Source organism: Varanus komodoensis, unplaced genomic scaffold (genome assembly GCF_004798865.1).
Source record: "Varanus komodoensis strain SLA01 unplaced genomic scaffold, ASM479886v1 scaffold2, whole genome shotgun sequence".
NCBI lineage: Eukaryota > Metazoa > Chordata > Lepidosauria > Squamata > Varanidae > Varanus > Varanus komodoensis.
In genome coordinates this window covers 58,775,642-58,792,090 of record NW_025335568.1, presented here as the reverse complement: position 1 = coordinate 58,792,090, position 16,449 = coordinate 58,775,642, and the positions used below count along the sequence as shown (strand labels likewise).

The 16,449-nt window shown below is 51.1% G+C and overlaps 1 protein-coding gene across 3 annotated transcripts in view; it reads left to right on the top strand.

The window, feature by feature from the left end:
• The window catches only part of LOC123022490 (phosphofurin acidic cluster sorting protein 1-like), a 155,703-nt gene that overhangs the window by 133,864 nt on the left and 5,390 nt on the right, over window positions 1-16,449 (top strand). For all 3 annotated transcript variants that reach the window (XM_044428192.1, XM_044428193.1, XM_044428194.1), the window contains 11 exons: window positions 1,347-1,440; window positions 1,889-1,960; window positions 6,308-6,435; window positions 7,992-8,124; window positions 8,383-8,487; window positions 9,827-9,933; window positions 10,516-10,670; window positions 10,962-11,072; window positions 11,188-11,290; window positions 16,088-16,130; window positions 16,397-16,439. In XM_044428192.1, coding sequence (XP_044284127.1) covers window positions 1,347-1,440; window positions 1,889-1,960; window positions 6,308-6,435; window positions 7,992-8,124; window positions 8,383-8,487; window positions 9,827-9,933; window positions 10,516-10,670; window positions 10,962-11,072; window positions 11,188-11,290; window positions 16,088-16,130; window positions 16,397-16,439 — 1,094 coding nt within the window. The remainder of the gene's footprint in view (window positions 1-1,346; window positions 1,441-1,888; window positions 1,961-6,307; window positions 6,436-7,991; window positions 8,125-8,382; window positions 8,488-9,826; window positions 9,934-10,515; window positions 10,671-10,961; window positions 11,073-11,187; window positions 11,291-16,087; window positions 16,131-16,396; window positions 16,440-16,449) is intronic.

Genomic DNA, 16,449 nt, shown 5'->3' with positions numbered 1-16,449 from the left:
TGGTTCAAAATCTGTTCTGTGGAGCAGCCTTCCCCAACCCGGTGCCCTCTAGAAGTCTTGGACTGAACTCCCAGCATGCTGAACCAGTGGCCATGTTGCCTGGAAGGGTGGAAATTGCAGTCCAGGATGGAGGGCACCAGCTTGGAGTAGCACGCTTGCTCCATCACGTGTGTGACCCAGTATGGGAGCTGGCTGTCCTGTCTTCCTCTAATTGCCTTTTCTCCAGATTCCTTCAAGCTTCTTTAACCATCTTTGTCACCTTCCTCTGGCTGTGAAGTGGAAGCTCAACATTCATAGTTAACATGGGGCAGAGACAACAGCAAGGGAGGACTAACGCCTTTCTTCCCCCCTTACGAACCCTCAGCCATCGGATGTGCTTGGAAAGGTCCTGCCCTTCGCGAGGACTCAGAATATGGCACTGTATATTTGGTTCTACAGGAGTAGAGGAATTGCTAAGAGATATTGAATTTGATGCACAGACGATAAAGGCACTTATCTTGAATGGCCACAAAGATTGCCATAGGGCCTTGGTACGGTGATCTTGTCCTTCAGCTCTGCAAATTAGCCGACCGGGTTTACAGGCTTGCCTATCCCTTTCCTTTGAAAATGTTTTGCAGGTCATGGATGGCCTGAAAAATGAATTGTTGCTTGCTGTGAATGGCTTAAGGAATGGCTATTTATGACCCTGCAAAATGGACTGGACAACTCCAGATGGTGCTGCTGGAGGCCCTGGGAATTGCCCTGGGCAGGAGTCTGTCTGCCCCACTTCTGTGGGGCATTACCAGGCTGCATTTAAGGCAGCTGGCATGGACTGATCAATTTTAGAGGAATGCTTCTTTCGGCTCCAGGGGGTAGCCGCCCTGCTTTGGAAGACCCAGTCCAACACATCGCAAGGGCACCAGATTGTAGGGGCTGCTTCATGTCTTGTGATTTATTTTCCTCATCTTCCCACCCATCCTTTCAAAAGAGACATGAATGATAACCTTTATTTCCAATATCCAAGCGACTGAATTGGGTGGGTTGGGAGGGATATGACTTTTTCCAGCTGAAAGTAGAGATGCTTTGCTCTGTCGCATCCTTGCTCTGTTACCAACTGAGACCTTATTTACTTATTTAGCCTCTGCTCACTGGGGCCTGCCCCTCCCTCTCCCTCCCCCTCCCCCTCCCCCTCTGTCCTTTCAGTGTTGCCAGGATGCCAGGGCTCTGGTGCGCTTGCGGTGCTCCGTCAGGGAAGAAGCTGGGGAGGGATTCGAGCCAGGGGTTACGGTGACTTCACTTCTTCCTCATTTCTCTTCCTGTCCGTCTCTCTGTCTGTCTGTCCGTCCGTCCGTCCGTTTCTTCTGCAGGCGCTTCTTTGAGGGCGTCTCTCACTCTGGTTCCCAGACTGAGATCAGCAGTCTGCACGGCCAAAAGAGGCAGGAGCGAGAGTCGGGCAGCCCTGTGAGTTGGTACTCCTCCTCCTCCTCCTCCTCCCAGCCTCTCTGCTCGGGACTCCTCCCTTCCACAACCTCTGTGCTGCTGGGAGCAATCCCTTCTCTATTTCCCCACTCCTTCCTTTCTCTTTCCTGATAAGCTGCTTCCTTCCCCAGTATAGGAGAGGTGAGTTAGGAGCAGGCCCGCTGGACCCACTCGCCCAGCAGGGGTCGTCCAGGGCCCTGCAGCGTCAGGGGGCTTGGTTCCTCTCCCCTGTGTAACCTCTCCTGGGACACCCAGACCTGCTTCTGGTGCCCAAGCCTGCGCAAATGCACGGAAAATGAATTTTGGTGTTTGTTCTCCCCGCCCTTTCCCTTGGAATCATCCTGCCTTTGCTCCGTTCCTGGATCTGGGAGCTTTGCGGCTAACGGTGTCTCTTCTTTTCCCTGCGTCTTCTTTCCCTCCCCACCCCCAGGAAGCAGCAGAGAAGCGGAAAGCGGGCGTCCCGCGCACCCAGGATGAAGCTGCCATAGAAACCATGGCTATGGTGAGCACCCTGGGTCGGGTTGGCAGCAGGTCCTTCCTGGGCTCGGCTTTCCTCTGTGGCCTTGGGGCATGACTGCATGTGGGCATGGCGCATCCTCTCATGCTGGCTCCTCCCCTCCCAGCAGTCCATGGGTACAGGAGCCTCATCCCACACCAGTTCACCCCGTTCTGCCCCGATGAATGGTAATGGGGATGACTGTCCACGTTTCACACAGGGGTGTCTTCACAGGAAAACGAGCCGGCCATTTCAGGGGACCCTTCCCATTCTAAGGATGCCGGTGCGCAGCATTGCGACAGCTGCCCGGTGGCTGTGCTGCCTTCAGGCCCGGCTCGCTGCCTGGGTCACACCACCACATCAGGCCACACGAGGGCAGTGCGGTGCAGGCCTGTGTTGTCTGGAGTCCAGCAGACAGCACAGACTGTGTTGTGCTTCCCTTTAGCTTGACGTGCCGATCCTGCCTCCTCTTGGAAGCTAAGCAAGGTCCTGCCTGATTGAAATCTGGATGGGTGACTTAAGGGTTGGGAACCGTCCAGAGAGCTTTGGCTCTGGGCGATATACAAATATAAAGTAATGATAATAGTACGAAGATGCTTCCTCTGCGCAATTTCTTCCTTGCGGTCTCTGAGCAGACTCACTCATACAGGCTGCACAGAGCAACTTTGGAAACTGAGAGCACAGCAGCCAGGGAACATGGTGTGCCTCCGTCCCTCCCAGAAAAGGGAAGCCAACTAAACGCGGCAGATGGCGTGGTGCCAGTGGCATCCTGATAGGCCACGCAGGCCACAGCATCAGACGATTCATTGTGTTGTGCCCTGCAGATGTGCTGGACTACCCCTTTCATCATCCCCAACGTGCACTGCCCCCACCCAGAGGGGGACCCGTTTACGGGAGGCAAATAGAAAAGCTTATTGAATGCATCCTCTCCTAGTGTATGGGGAGATCCTGACGAGTGCCCCTTTCAAGTGAGGAGTCGTCCTGGAAAACTCTGCAATGAAGGACTAGTTTGGAGAACTGGGCTCTGTTTCGGTCCACTCCTGTCCCACACCAAGAATGAAATCACTGGGGACACATGGGAAATTCTTCCTGCATTTTGGGGGGTTATGCTGGGGCACAGGGGAGCCAGCATGCGTAGGGGCAGGCAAATGCCCAGCATTTCCTCATGAGCAGGGGTGCCGGCTTCAGCTGCTTCATGGACCTCAGAACTCCACCTTCCCTCAGAGCTTGGCTGCAGTGCTCACCGGAGCTTGTGGCAAATGAATTTTCCTGACTCTGATGCTGTATCCTGCTGCAATACGAACTATTTCAGGGCGATTCGGTCTCGAATGCGTAGTGAAGACCTGTGAGCGCCACAAGACTTGCTCCTCTGGGTGGAGCAGAGGACTGCTAGAGCAGCTTGGGTGATACGCGCCAGTATGGCTGCCCCTCGGTGCTGCTCCTCTGGATGGTGGGCACTGGAGAAGCGTTGGCAGGCTGCGTGTGCGTGGCTGTCATTTCTCTGCAGGGCAGTGAGTTGGGAGCACACTGTTTGGAAGCATGGCAGCACATACAGCTGTGTGTTTGTGTGAGGCGAGGGCAGGGGGCCCTCGAAGTGTTTCGACCTACAACTCCCGTCATCTGGGAGCTGAAGCACAAAACATCTGGAGAACGTCAGGCTGCCGTAGCCCTTGTGTTTGCATTTTCTTTCGGGCTGGTTTTCCAAAAGCAGTGGTCGTAGCCCTGGTTTTTCACCCGCAGTGCCCAGGGCCCTCTCACTGCCAGGCCACACCTGTGCCACCCCTGGAGGAAAGGCGGTAATTGGAAAGTGGCTCTTAAGCTAGAACTACTCAGGAACTTTTTCAATATTATGTTTATTTTATTTTATGAATTTAATGCCAAATACATATAATATTAAATACAGAAATTTTACATAAAGTCAATAATCGTTATTCTTTCTGTCCAATGTATAACTACAATTGTAACTTAAGTAAAAGTAATAATTTTACATAAAGGAATATTTTGTCTTAAATATCAAGAAAATAATTCACACTACAAACCCACCAACTATTAGTAATTAATTTTTCCTATTTTTCTCAAATAAAACAATATTGTGATAAGAGAACTAAATTGTCCAAACAATTATACTAATTTGATTATTTGGTACATAATCATTAATGCAAGCATATTTTCCATTTTTTCACATTTGTTTTAAATGGCCACAGAGTATTTATGTTGAAATTATAGTTCATTAATAACATTTATATAGTTTGTTTTATATAAAAAAATAAAATAAGGTTTTCATTTGTCATTAAATTCTACATTCAATCTTCTATTTATATAGCTGCTTAATTTTGGCGTTACTGCATATTCGGCTAGTTTATTTTTCGAGTCTTTGCTAGATAGGCAATCTTGTACTTTCCATTTTGTTGCAATTGAGACCGTAGCTGCTGTTGTCATGTAATTAAACAATTCCCCCATGGGAGAATTTCCAGCATGATTCTCAATAGCATATTCTTAGTAGTCATAAGAAAATTATTGTTTATTTTTTATATTTCAGCACATATTAATTTCCAAAATTTTAAACCTCTTTACACATCTACCACAAATCCATAATTCTTGTCCATTTTCTCAAACATACCAATTTTCTCTTAATGCTTGACTAGCCATAAATTTTATATCCTTAGTCCATAAAGTTTGATGGAAAGATATTTCTTCTGCATCCATTTTATCATATATATTTTAGCTTGTTCATTTTCTGTGTCCTGTTGCAATAATTATTTGTAAATCCATCCTAATAAATGTTTTCATTGTAAAATCAACTTTTTAACTTCTGTTGGATCGTTTATAATACATCTTCCTATTTGAATTTCTTTTCCTTAGAATTTCCTTTTTTTAGTCTTAAAACCAATTAATACAGAATCCATTGCATCTTTTTCCCTTCCTCTGTTAATTTTTGCCACGGCTTGATTCCTACTTGTTGACCAATCATATCTCCATATGAGATATATGTATTTATGTTCATATTATGAGCCACACAGAGAGGCCAGATATGGGCTATTGTAGCAGCATATAAACCCATTAAATAAATAAAATGTCATGAAATCATTAATTTTCCTTAGATGCTTATCAAAACATCCTTCTATTGGAGACATCAGAAGAAAGATTGGTGGAGTAATTCTTCCTGAGAAAACCAAACTCTGATTAAACTTTCTCTGATTACATGACTTTTGTTTTGTATTAAATATTTTTTGGTTGATTCCTTAGCCCACAAATAATTATGTGATTTTATTTCCAGGGCTGCTGTTTCCAATTTTCTTAATCTTTCACCAGGATTTTTAATCCAATCTATAATCCAAACCAGGCCAGCTGCATAATAGTATAATTTAATATTGGGTACTGCTAAGCCTCTTTTTTTTCACCTTGTAAAACTTTAAATCCAATCTTTGGGGTTTTTTTCCATTCGAAATAAAGGCATTCAATTGTCTATGCCATTCTTGCAGTTTTTTCTGTATCAAAATTGGTATCATGTGAAATAGAAAATGCAATTTAGGAAGACATTCATTTTTACTATGGCAAGTCTTCTAAGTAATGACATTTTTAATTTGGACCATCTCTGCAGATCCTTTTGAATCTTCATCCACATTATTTTGCTCAGTCACATTTTTTCCCAAATACTTAACTGGATAAGAAGTTATTTCACATTCTGAATTTTAGAAAAAAGTATTTTCCTCTTCTTGCTTCATCAAAATATTTAAAATAATTTTTGTTTTCATCTCATAATCAGAAAAAGACCCACATTTTTCAAATCGATCTATTCTATATTCCATTCATAAGTGTGGATTTAAGTTCGTCAACACTATATTATCAACCTAACTTTTCATTTTATATTCTTTTCCATCTACTTTTAGGCCTTTATTTTTGTAGCTAAAACTTTCAGGAGGAGGATAAATAGAAGCAGTGATAGGGGACTCCTCAACATATTCCTTTTCCCATTTGAAAACCATCAGCCAACACTCCTTTTATTAAAATATTTGCATGTTACTTTGTATAAATTGCCTGTAACCAGTTCATTAGTCTTGGTCCACTACTCAGAAACTTTCCTGCTGCCCTTGGCTGTTTAGTTGAGGAGGCACTAAAGGCTGCAGAGATGGCCTTGGAGGTGTGGATGCCTAAGGTGAGACTGGCCACTGGAGGTATGGGAAAGGAAAAGTGTTTTGCATGCTCATCTGAAGTGAGGGATTGGTGTTTCTCTGAATATTGGGGCAGCTAACCTGGGAGTCAGGGGAACCAGTCACTTGGCATTCTTGTGAGGCTCTAACCTCAAACAACCTTCCATTGTCCCCCACTAATGCTTTCTGTGCATCTGCTCAGGACTTGGAAGTAGACGAATCTTGCCCAGGAGGAACCGCTGAGGTAGTCCTGAAAGAGAGCAGCCTGGATCGGCTAGCACAGCTGAACAGTGTGAGCAAGCCTGAGTTCCCAGCCACTGTTTCTCCCAGGTAAGGGATAGCCTCATCCTAGGCTGGTGGCTGGGCTTGATTGGAAATGGTAGCTTGATTGACTCTACAAACATTTAATGGTGGACAAAGGCTTTGCAGCTGGAAGATTCGGCTCCACATCCTTGGACGTATAGCCAGAAGTGTGCCTTCCGGACTAAGAGAGGCTTTGGTACTGCTCTATAAAACTCTGGTGCGCCCACAGCTGGAGTAATGTGTCCAATTCTGGGTTCCATGTTATAAGAGAGACATAGACTAGAATCGGTTGAGCACAGGGTCACAAGGATGGTAACCAGACTGGGGGAGATGCCATATGAAATGAGACTGAGGAAACAGAGACTTTTCAGCTTGGAGAAGAAGAGACTCCAAGGGGATCTTATAGTGACAGTATAGGTATGTGAAGGGGTATCACACAGTGGAGAGTCAGGACCTGTTCTCCCCTGTAGCGGAGAACAGGACGTGATCCAATGGGGCAAAGTTCAAGGAATCAGGTTTCAGGTTGGATGTCAGGAAATACTTCCTGATGGTTAGAACCCCTTGGATATGGAATGGGCTTCCACAGGAGGTGGTGGAGGCCACATCAGTGGGGGCATTCAAGAAAGGACTGGACAACCACATGTTAGGTATTATCCGAGTGGAGCCGAGAGTCAGGCTAGATGGCCCAGGAGGTCCCTTCTGACTCTCTGTTTCTGTATTTCCCCGTTTGTGCAGTGAGGGGGCCTTTGCAGAAGCACTGCCTCTTGGCTTGAGTTATCTTGGCACGCATTTGCAAGGGGAGATACCTGAAAGAGCTCAGGTGTGATCCTTTGTAACTCAGTTACTTTGGGGCCAGCCTCCCAGGACGTCTTCCCAGGCAGCCGTCCAGCTATAATTTGGCACTTATTTGTCACCAGTGATCTTTGCTTTGGATATGCAGCCACTGAATTTTATTATGCCTGTTCTGGGATGGTTTTTATCTTATACATAGTTTTGATGGGGTTTTACCCTTAAAGGCATCCTGAAAATAATTATGAATGAACAAACCAATAAATAGTCAAAGCAGCCAGAAGAAGACAATGTTGATCGATCTTTAAAGACTGAGGGAGACACGGGCTCAGACAACAAAACATGCTATTGGTTGTTTTTGGAAAATGGGCTATCCTGTTGTCTGAACTCAGTTGTGCTAATAGATCACGCTTTCTTAGCCACAGCTCACAACCCAACAGCTGTAGCGTCTCCTCATGAGTTGCACATGGCCAGCAAACATGTTACACAGCTGGGTTCACACAGCATGATGGCCCATCTTTCAGCAGCCAGCCATGGTTCCGCAACAGCTTTTGTGTGTGGACTGTTCTGTTGCCCGAACCCAGGCAGTGGCTCTCCATGGTGACCAGGGACTCTTTTCACTGCCCCCCAAAGGGCCAGGCCCCTGCACGGGCCCTGGGCCCGGTGGTCCTGCCCTGGCCTGCCACTGCTCTAGCCAGAGGTGGCTGCTTGGCAGTCCGTCGAAGCCCTTCCTCTCGCATCCCCGCATCCAGCCCCCTGCAGAGCTTTTCTGATGGCCACTCCTCATCTTTCAGCAAAGCCGAGAACAAGCAGCTCTGGCGGCCCCGCAGCATGTCCGTCAAGGACAGGCAGAACTCCAAGGGCCACAGCGACCGAACCGGCAGCCTGGACAGTGAGAGCTCCCCAGACTCACGGCAGAACACCCAGGTCTGTCTGCGGGCGGACAGGCAGGCAGGTGGCTCCTGGGGAGAGCAAGGGTTTGTCCTGGGCAGCAGCTTGATTCTCCTGGAAGTGGTGGCGGGGCAGAGTGGCGAGGCCACATGGGGCAGGGGTTGGCAACCCCCAGACTTGCAACGGGCTGGGGGGCCTCTGGCCTCGGTGATCCTTGGGTCTTTGCACAGGCCTGGGATGGGGCCAGTTGCCTGCAGCAGACCTGAAGGCTGCTTTGCTTGGCCACCGCTGCAGGTGCCTCGGAAGTCTGTGTATGACCAGCTCAACCAGATCTTGGTCTCAGATGAACAGCTGCCAGAGAGCATCATCCTGGTGAACATCAGTGAGTGGCAAGGCCAGGTGAGGCGCCTGGGCGAGGGAGGGCCTGTGCGGTGCATCTCGTCCAGCCCTCCTCCCACTTGGTGCAGACTTTGACCAAGGGGCTGGGGAACGATGGGAACTGCAGTCCAGCACACCTGGAGGGCACCAAGCTGGGGAAGGCTGATCAAACCCAATCCCCTGCAGAAAAATGGCACTTCCAGGACAGCCTCCCAAAGAACAGCAAAGTCTCCCACTGGGATCAGACCAAAGACCGACGTCGTCCAGCATCCTGCTTCCCAGATGGGCCAGCAGGATGTCACTGAGAAGCCCACAAGTGGGATCCGGCAGCGGCAACCCTCCTGGGCTTCTGGTCAGGGGCATGGCACCTCTGATCTTGGGGACAGCCAGCCAGAGCTTTGCCTTCCATGACTTTGCCTGGCCCTCTTTTGAAGCCATGTACAGGAACCTCCAGGTGAAGCTCTGACTGCATCTGCTAGGGTTGAGGGCATTCTGTGCCACTGTGGCTTTACTCACAAAACTCTCCCATATTTCCCTACATTCCTTTGGTCTTCTTTTTTGCTGTGGAAGACCTGTGGAGAAAGAAACAGATAGCATAGCTGTGAGGGGCTTGCAGAATGATAGTGCTAGGAGTGCTCCATTTGGGAGACCTCGGTGGCCATCACAACATCTGGGAGAAGCAAATCCCATAGCTTAACTCTGTGCTGTGCAAGGAAGTCCTTCCTTTCATATGTTCTCAATCTCCGACCTATATGACCAAGCCAGGATTCTAGTCGTCTTGTGGTTCACTTTCTCCACACCACGGCTCAGAGAAACTAGCCAGGCCAGGGCAAATGCTGCTGCAGAATTGCACACAGCTATCGATAAGCGGTTCTGCCCAGAGAGGATCTGGGGGCAGAGTCTAAGTCCTGCTCAGCAGAATGATGGGGGCGTGCAAATGCAGCAGAGCTGGCTTACCTACCACACTTTAATGAAAGGGACATGATAAGCATTGCTCACTAAAGAGGATCTGGCAAGACCACAGGGCCAAAGACTAAGATTGCCTGACTGCGTTCCTGAATCCATGGGATTCTGCAAGAAGCTGTGAGAGGTGCCAAGCTTCATTGCTTTCAGTGGGGAGGAGAGAAGCTCATGGAGGTACATTGCCAACTGTTTTGGGGAAACTGTGTCTCTTGATACTGGGGGGAAAGCAACAGAAGGCAAAGGCGACTGTTCATGGCCTGCTTGTCGGTGTCCCATTGGCATCTGATTGGCAAAGAGTGCAGGAATAAATAGGGTTTTGGTCTGATCCAGCATAGCTCTTTTAATCTATTCTGTGCTGCACATACAAACACAGATCTTTATGTTCTTATGCTGGCAGTATCTGTGCGATCAGCTCCAAGAACACAAACAGCCCATCGTCTCCACCTGCTCCGTGGCAGATGTCCAGGCTGCCTTTAATACGATCGTTGCTCGCATCCAGCGATAGTAAGTACGCCCTGGCAGGCAGCTGCGGGGCTGGGGGCAAGCGCCGTGCAGAGGCTTCCCAGGCTAACCAGGGTGGAAGGGCGTTGGGGTTGGGTGTACACAGAACAGGATGGCCCCTGGTCTCACCCTCAGGAACGGGAGGTTTCTCTTTGAGTTGCAGCTCCCACCAGCCCAGCGTGGTCAATGCTCAGGGGTACCTGGAAGGCCCCAGGCTCGGGCGAGCTGGACAAAACCAGGGTGGGAGATGCGTGGCCTTCAGTGATGCTTCCATCTCTCTCAAGCAACATGGTCAGTGATGAAGGCCACCAGGAATCGCAGTCCAAGAAGAGCTGTGGGGACCACATATTCCCATCCCTGGTTTAAGCCTAGCTTTCCCTGGCCCAGCTCTCTGCAGATGTCCTGGACTTCAGCCCCCATCCCCAGCCAGCAGAGCTCAGGACTGCACTAACCGGGGGATGAGAAGAGTTTGGCCCCTTGGGAATCCTCTGGGTTAGAGGTGCGATAGCAGCTGGATCACAGTGGGGCGTGTACCTCAGCCTTGCTGTTCTGGAGCCACTCTAGAATCTGCTCTTCTTCCGGCAGCTGTAACTGTAATTCCCACATGCCTCCACCAGTGAAAGTGGCCGTGGCCGGCGACCAGAGCTACTTGAGCATCGTCCTGCGCTTCTTTGTGGAGCAGCTCGCCAGCAAGACCCCGGACTGGCTGAACTATGTCCGTTTTCTCGTGGTGCCCTTGGGTAAGAGCCTTCGCCACGGAAGGGGTGCTTGGTGCTGCCAAAAGGCCGTGGCATTTTCTCAGCTGGGGCTGCCATCCGCAGGACTGCCTCTTCAGCCATTTCAAGCCAGTTTGGGGAGGGGAGGTGTTCTGGGGAGGGCAGGCGTGAGCCAATCAGAGCAGGATTTGCCGTGCAGGCACGTGACTCTGCCCTGCTTCAAAGGGAGAGGGTGGGAAGCTTGCCTTTGCTTGTCTTCTCCACCTCCTCCCCCGCCCCCAGTTCAAGCGCTTCCGTTTCCTGTGCCTTTCCCAGGCTCCCACCCCCTGGCCAAGTACCTTGGCTCTGTGGATAACAGGTACAGCGCCTTGTTCCTTGATGCTGCCTGGAGAGAGCTCTTCAGCAGAGTTGAGCCCCCAAGTTCAGGTAAGAGCTCTGGAAGACACGTGATCCCCCAGCACAGTGACTCATGAGGAGGAGCCCTGGCTGAAGCCTCTTCAAGGCTCCATGTCATCAAGCCTTTCCGATTGTCTCCCTCCAGACACCGTGGATGTTCCTGGCCGAGTTTCCCAGTTCATCACAGGCGCCAACGTGTCCCATCAGCTGCCCATTTCTGAAGCCATGTTGACCTACAAGCAGAAGAGGTAAGCGGAGGCCAGTCCTCGCCCCCTTTCTTCGTCCTTTTCTTCTTTTTCCACTCCCCCTCTCCCGGCCACCCCGTGTCGCTCAGCAAGAGAAGCATCCACTTGGGACCCCCGTCATCTGTCTTGTGGTTGCCCACCCTGTGTGGTCTCCACGTTTCTAGGGGTGGTGGGCTGGGGGCCATCCTGCTTCCATGGGCAGCTTTTCCGTGGTGACTCGAGGGGTTGTGGGCTTTCCGCGTTTGCTCATAGGACATCTGTGTGGAAGCCATTCCGATGGGCACTTCTTCTCTCTTGGGGTGAAGAGAGTCCTATTCAGGGTGCCAGCAAAATGGCGGGCACAGCTGGTGGTTTTGGGAATTGCAAGTGCTGTTTCTGTGCTTCCTCCCCCCACAGTTCAGGTGTGTGGGGTACTTCAGGCCCTGCTGTTCTCTGCTTGCCCCTACAGCCAACGGGGACTGGCGCACAGTACGTACGGCGGGCTTGCTGCACTTCCTGCGGGAGCTTCTTGGTGGGCGGCGTGGCGAACCCCTGCTTCTCGCTAGAGCAATTCCTGGGTCGAGTGCTACCCCGCTCATCCATGCAGGCAGGCTCAGGCGTCCCAGGCATGTCCAGGCCCTCCAAGCAGGGGAATGTCCTTCCGGATCATTCCAAAGCCGGGGGCACTAGCCAAAGCGGTGGCAAAATGAGCGCAGTCCTTCTGAGCAGTCGGCTGTTCGGAGCTTTTGCCTCCGGCCCGAAAGGGTCTCCAGCGGACCGTTTGTTTCGGCTCGGCACTGACTTTTGGCAATGGGGCAGAAAAACATGACCAGCAAGGCCCACGCAGGAGAAGGGCCAGTGGCTCCCGGAGCTGCTGCCCATGTTGCCGGACCACCAAGATGGAAGCCGTGGGCTCGCTCTGGCGAGAAAGGCCAGCTGGCTTCTGTGTCCCAGGGCTGCCACTCCAGCGATGGTGGCAGCTCACGGCCTCCGCACATGCCCTGAATGGGTTCTTCTGGCCTGAGCTGACAAAAGGATGGAAAAGGCTGCCAGTGGTGCTGGATGGAGAGGAGGGGCCTGCAGGCCCTGTTCTCTCTGGGCACACAGCCGCTGTGGGGCAGCTGCTCTTCCCCCCACAGCCACACTCAGGCTCCAGCTTCAGGCAGTGCTGTGCAGGCCTCGGCAGTGCCTGTGGATGCCAAATGCCTGGCGCCGGGCTAGGCACTCACGCATGCAGTTTGCTTTGCGGAGCTGCCACACGCACGTAGAGGCGTCTCCCGCCATTGCCACGTGGCCTGTGGCGGTGTGCCGAGACCCAGGGAACTGAGGCAGAGACGCCTGTCGCTTGGTGTCAGGGGATCTCCGGAAGGATGTCCGCGGCCAGGCTGTGGTCATACTGTGCTCCGGTGGGCCCAGCAGCACAAACACTCCTAATCAACATCTAACTAACTAACTAACTAACTAACTAACTAACTAACTAACTAACTAACTAACTAACTAACTAAAAACAGTTCCCAGATGAGATTTATGTAATATGCTTGTTTTTAATAGAAATTTAACTATTGTTGCTTTTAATCTCTTGTAAACCACCCAGAGCCTGTGGGAATGGGGTGTTCCACACAAATCTAAACAAAATAAATAAATATCCTGGAGAAGCATTTGGTAAGCTGAGTGTTGTTCTCCAGAGCATGGTCCAAGACATGAGCAGTCCTGGGGCACGTCGCTTGGGGTTCTTGGGGAAACAAAATATCTTTCGGCGGCCCGACTGTTGCACCAAGCAACTCCAAGAGAAACTCGAATTTCCAGGAAGAAGAGTGGTGCTATGAATCGTCAGTGCATTTCGCTGAACCCGTCCTGTAATTTGAGACAGTTCGGGCAGGCAAGCAAAAAGGGTCTAAGGGTTCACAGACCAATAATACTCCATTTGCTAATATGCATGTCCAATTAACGTAGCCACATGGTAAAATAATGGCACATGTGGGCAAAAGAAATCTCCAGACTGAAAGCATTGGGCAGAGTTGTCTTTGGCACCCGTTTCCTCCCTCTCCAGTCCATATCCTTCCACCCTTCCAATTGATCACAGGTGGACAATTGCGTCAACCTTGGGCTATCGCACCGTAGGCCTTTGGCCTTCGTAGAGTTGCAGTGCTTCCTTCCTTCAGTGCAGAGGTTTTCAGACTCTGGTGGGGAATGCCAGCAGCAGTCAAATGCTTTCTTCAGCAAGAGGGACATACTGTGGCAGAGCGCAGGGTCACAAGGAAGCATCTGGCATTGTGCTGGCCACGGTGGAGTGGTGCATCCTGCCATGCAGACATGCCTCATGGCAGTCTGCATAGCCGTGCTCCCAAGGAGAGTCCAGAAAAACAGGCATTTGCATTCGCAAAGCTGTTCAAGCCATTTGCATCTCCATCAGGTGTAGAAAGGGGTCTTAATTGTCCATTCAGGACCAGGTGACCCCAAAATCCTTTGCACTGCAACAGAGAATTGTGTGTTGCTGTTGGGAGAACTCGGTTCCTTCAGGAAGGACAGCAGCTCAGCTCAGCTCAGCTCAGAGAGAACTCTGAGTCGAGTGGCGGTAACTTTGATCTCCCCGCCTGCTGCACCCGTCTGTGCAGACTGGCTTCCCCGAATCAGCAGTGCTGGCTGCACATCCAGTTAATGTGAGACTGAATGAGGCCTGGCAGGCCCAGCTGGTGCCCCAGTTAAGCGAAGCGCACACCTCGCATACATCCTTGAATCCTCTGTGATGTGCAGGAGATCCGGGACAAGCACTCAGGGACTCATCAGAAGCCTTGCTGATGGGGAAAAAATGTCCTTTGAAAGCAGAATGTGTGAAAACCACCCTCCCTGCTGTGGTGCTAATTTAGTGATCGCTGACCTCGAGTGAGAGGGCTTTGCACAGCGGCGCCATGTGCGTGAAGACTGCTGAGTCTGCCGGCACTTCAGCGGAAAGGTGCAGCGGAAAGCAAACGGCCAGCGCTGCAGCTTGTCTGCCTCGGCCTGCCAAGAACAAAAGAAAGGAAAGGCTCTCCAAGGCCTTGTAAAAATTGGGCTTCTTTATGTCCTGGATCAGATGGAATGATGTGTGCACATATAATACAGGAATGGGCAAGCTGTGGCCCTCTGGATGTTACCGGACTACATTTCCCATATTTGCTGACCCCTGGCCATGCTGACTGGGGCTGCTCAGAGTTGGGGTAGCATCCAGCTGTGTCATTCCTGTAGGGTATGCAGGGAGAAGAAACAGAGTTTTGAGCTGTGCGCAGCAGACGAGTCCAGCTAAAGTTATGCTTGCGCAAGTGTAGTAGTGCAACAGCAACAGCGACTTGCACACTGGAAAGATTCAGCAGAACCCCACCAGCACATTTTGCGATTGCTGACTGATTGCAAACTGCCCTTGAAGCCTTAATGTCTGGAGGAAGGCAGGCGGCTTGCCCTGAAGAGGCCTTGCTGCCTCTTTTGTGCCACTAGTTCGATGCGATCCCTTCCTATACGTTTGTCCCCTTTGCTGCATTCGCTCTGGAGGCTTCCTACTGTCTGCCCCGGCCTGCTGCTGCTCCTTGCTTGGCACTGCTCCTCCACCTGCCTGGAGAGAGGAGGGCACAGGGGCAGAAGCCCTGCTCACCCTCTTGCCTCGCCTTGGCTGGCTCTTGTTGTGGAAGGCAGTTAAATGGGCACGGGCAAGGGGGGGGCACTGAGGGAATTGTTTCCAAGCCCCCCCCCCCAAAAAAATCTGGAGCCAGTGCATTTTTCAGGGCACCCCCTTTCCCTGCTGCTGCCAGCCATCCTGGGGGGCACGCAAATGTCAAGTAAATTCTCACCTAGTTTGCAAGTGCAGAACTGGGAACTGTGCGAAGCTGCTGCTTGGATCCCTCCGGAACAGGCCTGTTTCCTGTTGGTGGCTTCTGGACACATGTCTCTATGCATATTTGGGGACAGGCCTGCCCTTGCTCTTGGGAAGGGGTGTCCCACTGCAAGAGGCCCACTCCCACCAGCCAGTCCTCCTGCCCCCCGTGCTGAGGACCGAGTCACGCTGCTTGCCCCAGCCGCATTGCGTGAGGTAGGCACTGTGTGTTGCCCCCAAGCGCCAGTGTCTTAACGGCTTGTGTTCCAGCAGTGCTTATGCCTCTCCCTTTTCTTGGTTTTTGGCATTCAAGGAAAAGAAGCCTCTATTTTGATTTTTATATCAGGTATTGGACTGTGGCTTGCTGCAGTGTTGCCTTTTCTCCTCTGTGTCCGTCCGTCTCCTCTCTTTGTCTAGGAACAGAACCAACTCCTCCCCTGTCTGCCTTGTGTGAGGCGAGGGCTGCTGCCTGTTCCTGGCTGCATGTGTCAGTTCCCCATGGTGGAAATAATTGGGATGGGGGGGAGATTCCGCTTCCCATTCGAGCCCCTTCTGCATCTGCGCCTTGCCCCCTCCTCCCAACTTTCCCACGCAGCGTGATCCTGGGTTGGGTGGCAGGGAGGTTGTGATGCTCTGTGGAACAGAGGGACGGATCCTGCTTTCTCTCCCCTTCCCCCATCCCAAGGGAGAGACACCATTGCTTGGCTCTGTGACAGCTGCTTGTTTAGAATGTCAGGCTTTTGCTGGGGATGTCTGAGACCAAACCCGGACACGGCGGCAGAAACGGCAAAAGGCTGGCCGTTCTGCTTGGAACAGATGGTGGGTAGAGCTATTCCTGTGCCGTTCCAGAGGCTTTTGGTCATGTGGCCGGCAAAGGATGATGGGAGGCAGAGCTGGGGGCATGAGCGTCACGTCACCATTGCCTGCCCAGGCAAGGGCCCTGGCCGCTTGTAATTCATCTCTGTCCTGTTTTACAGCCCTGACGAGGATTCCTGCCAGAAATTTGTGCCATTTGTTGGGGTGAGTATTGCTGAGATGGGACCATCAGCAGCTACAAGAAGAGCTCTGACACCCTTCTTTCCCCATGATTACCATCCCTTGGGAAACCCCAAAATGCTTGCAAAGGGAAGCTGAAGGAGGCTGTCTTGCCAAAAGCCAAAAAGCCCCATTTAAGACGCAGCTGTGATTTGGTGTGGCATCCGGGTGTGATGAAGCAGTTGAAAGTTGGCTCCTGGCAACTCTCCTGACGCTGAGTGCGGTGTTTTTCCTCCCTTGTACCTTGGCAGGTGGTGAAGGTGGGACTCGTGGAGCAATCCTTCAACACCTCAGGTGAGAGACT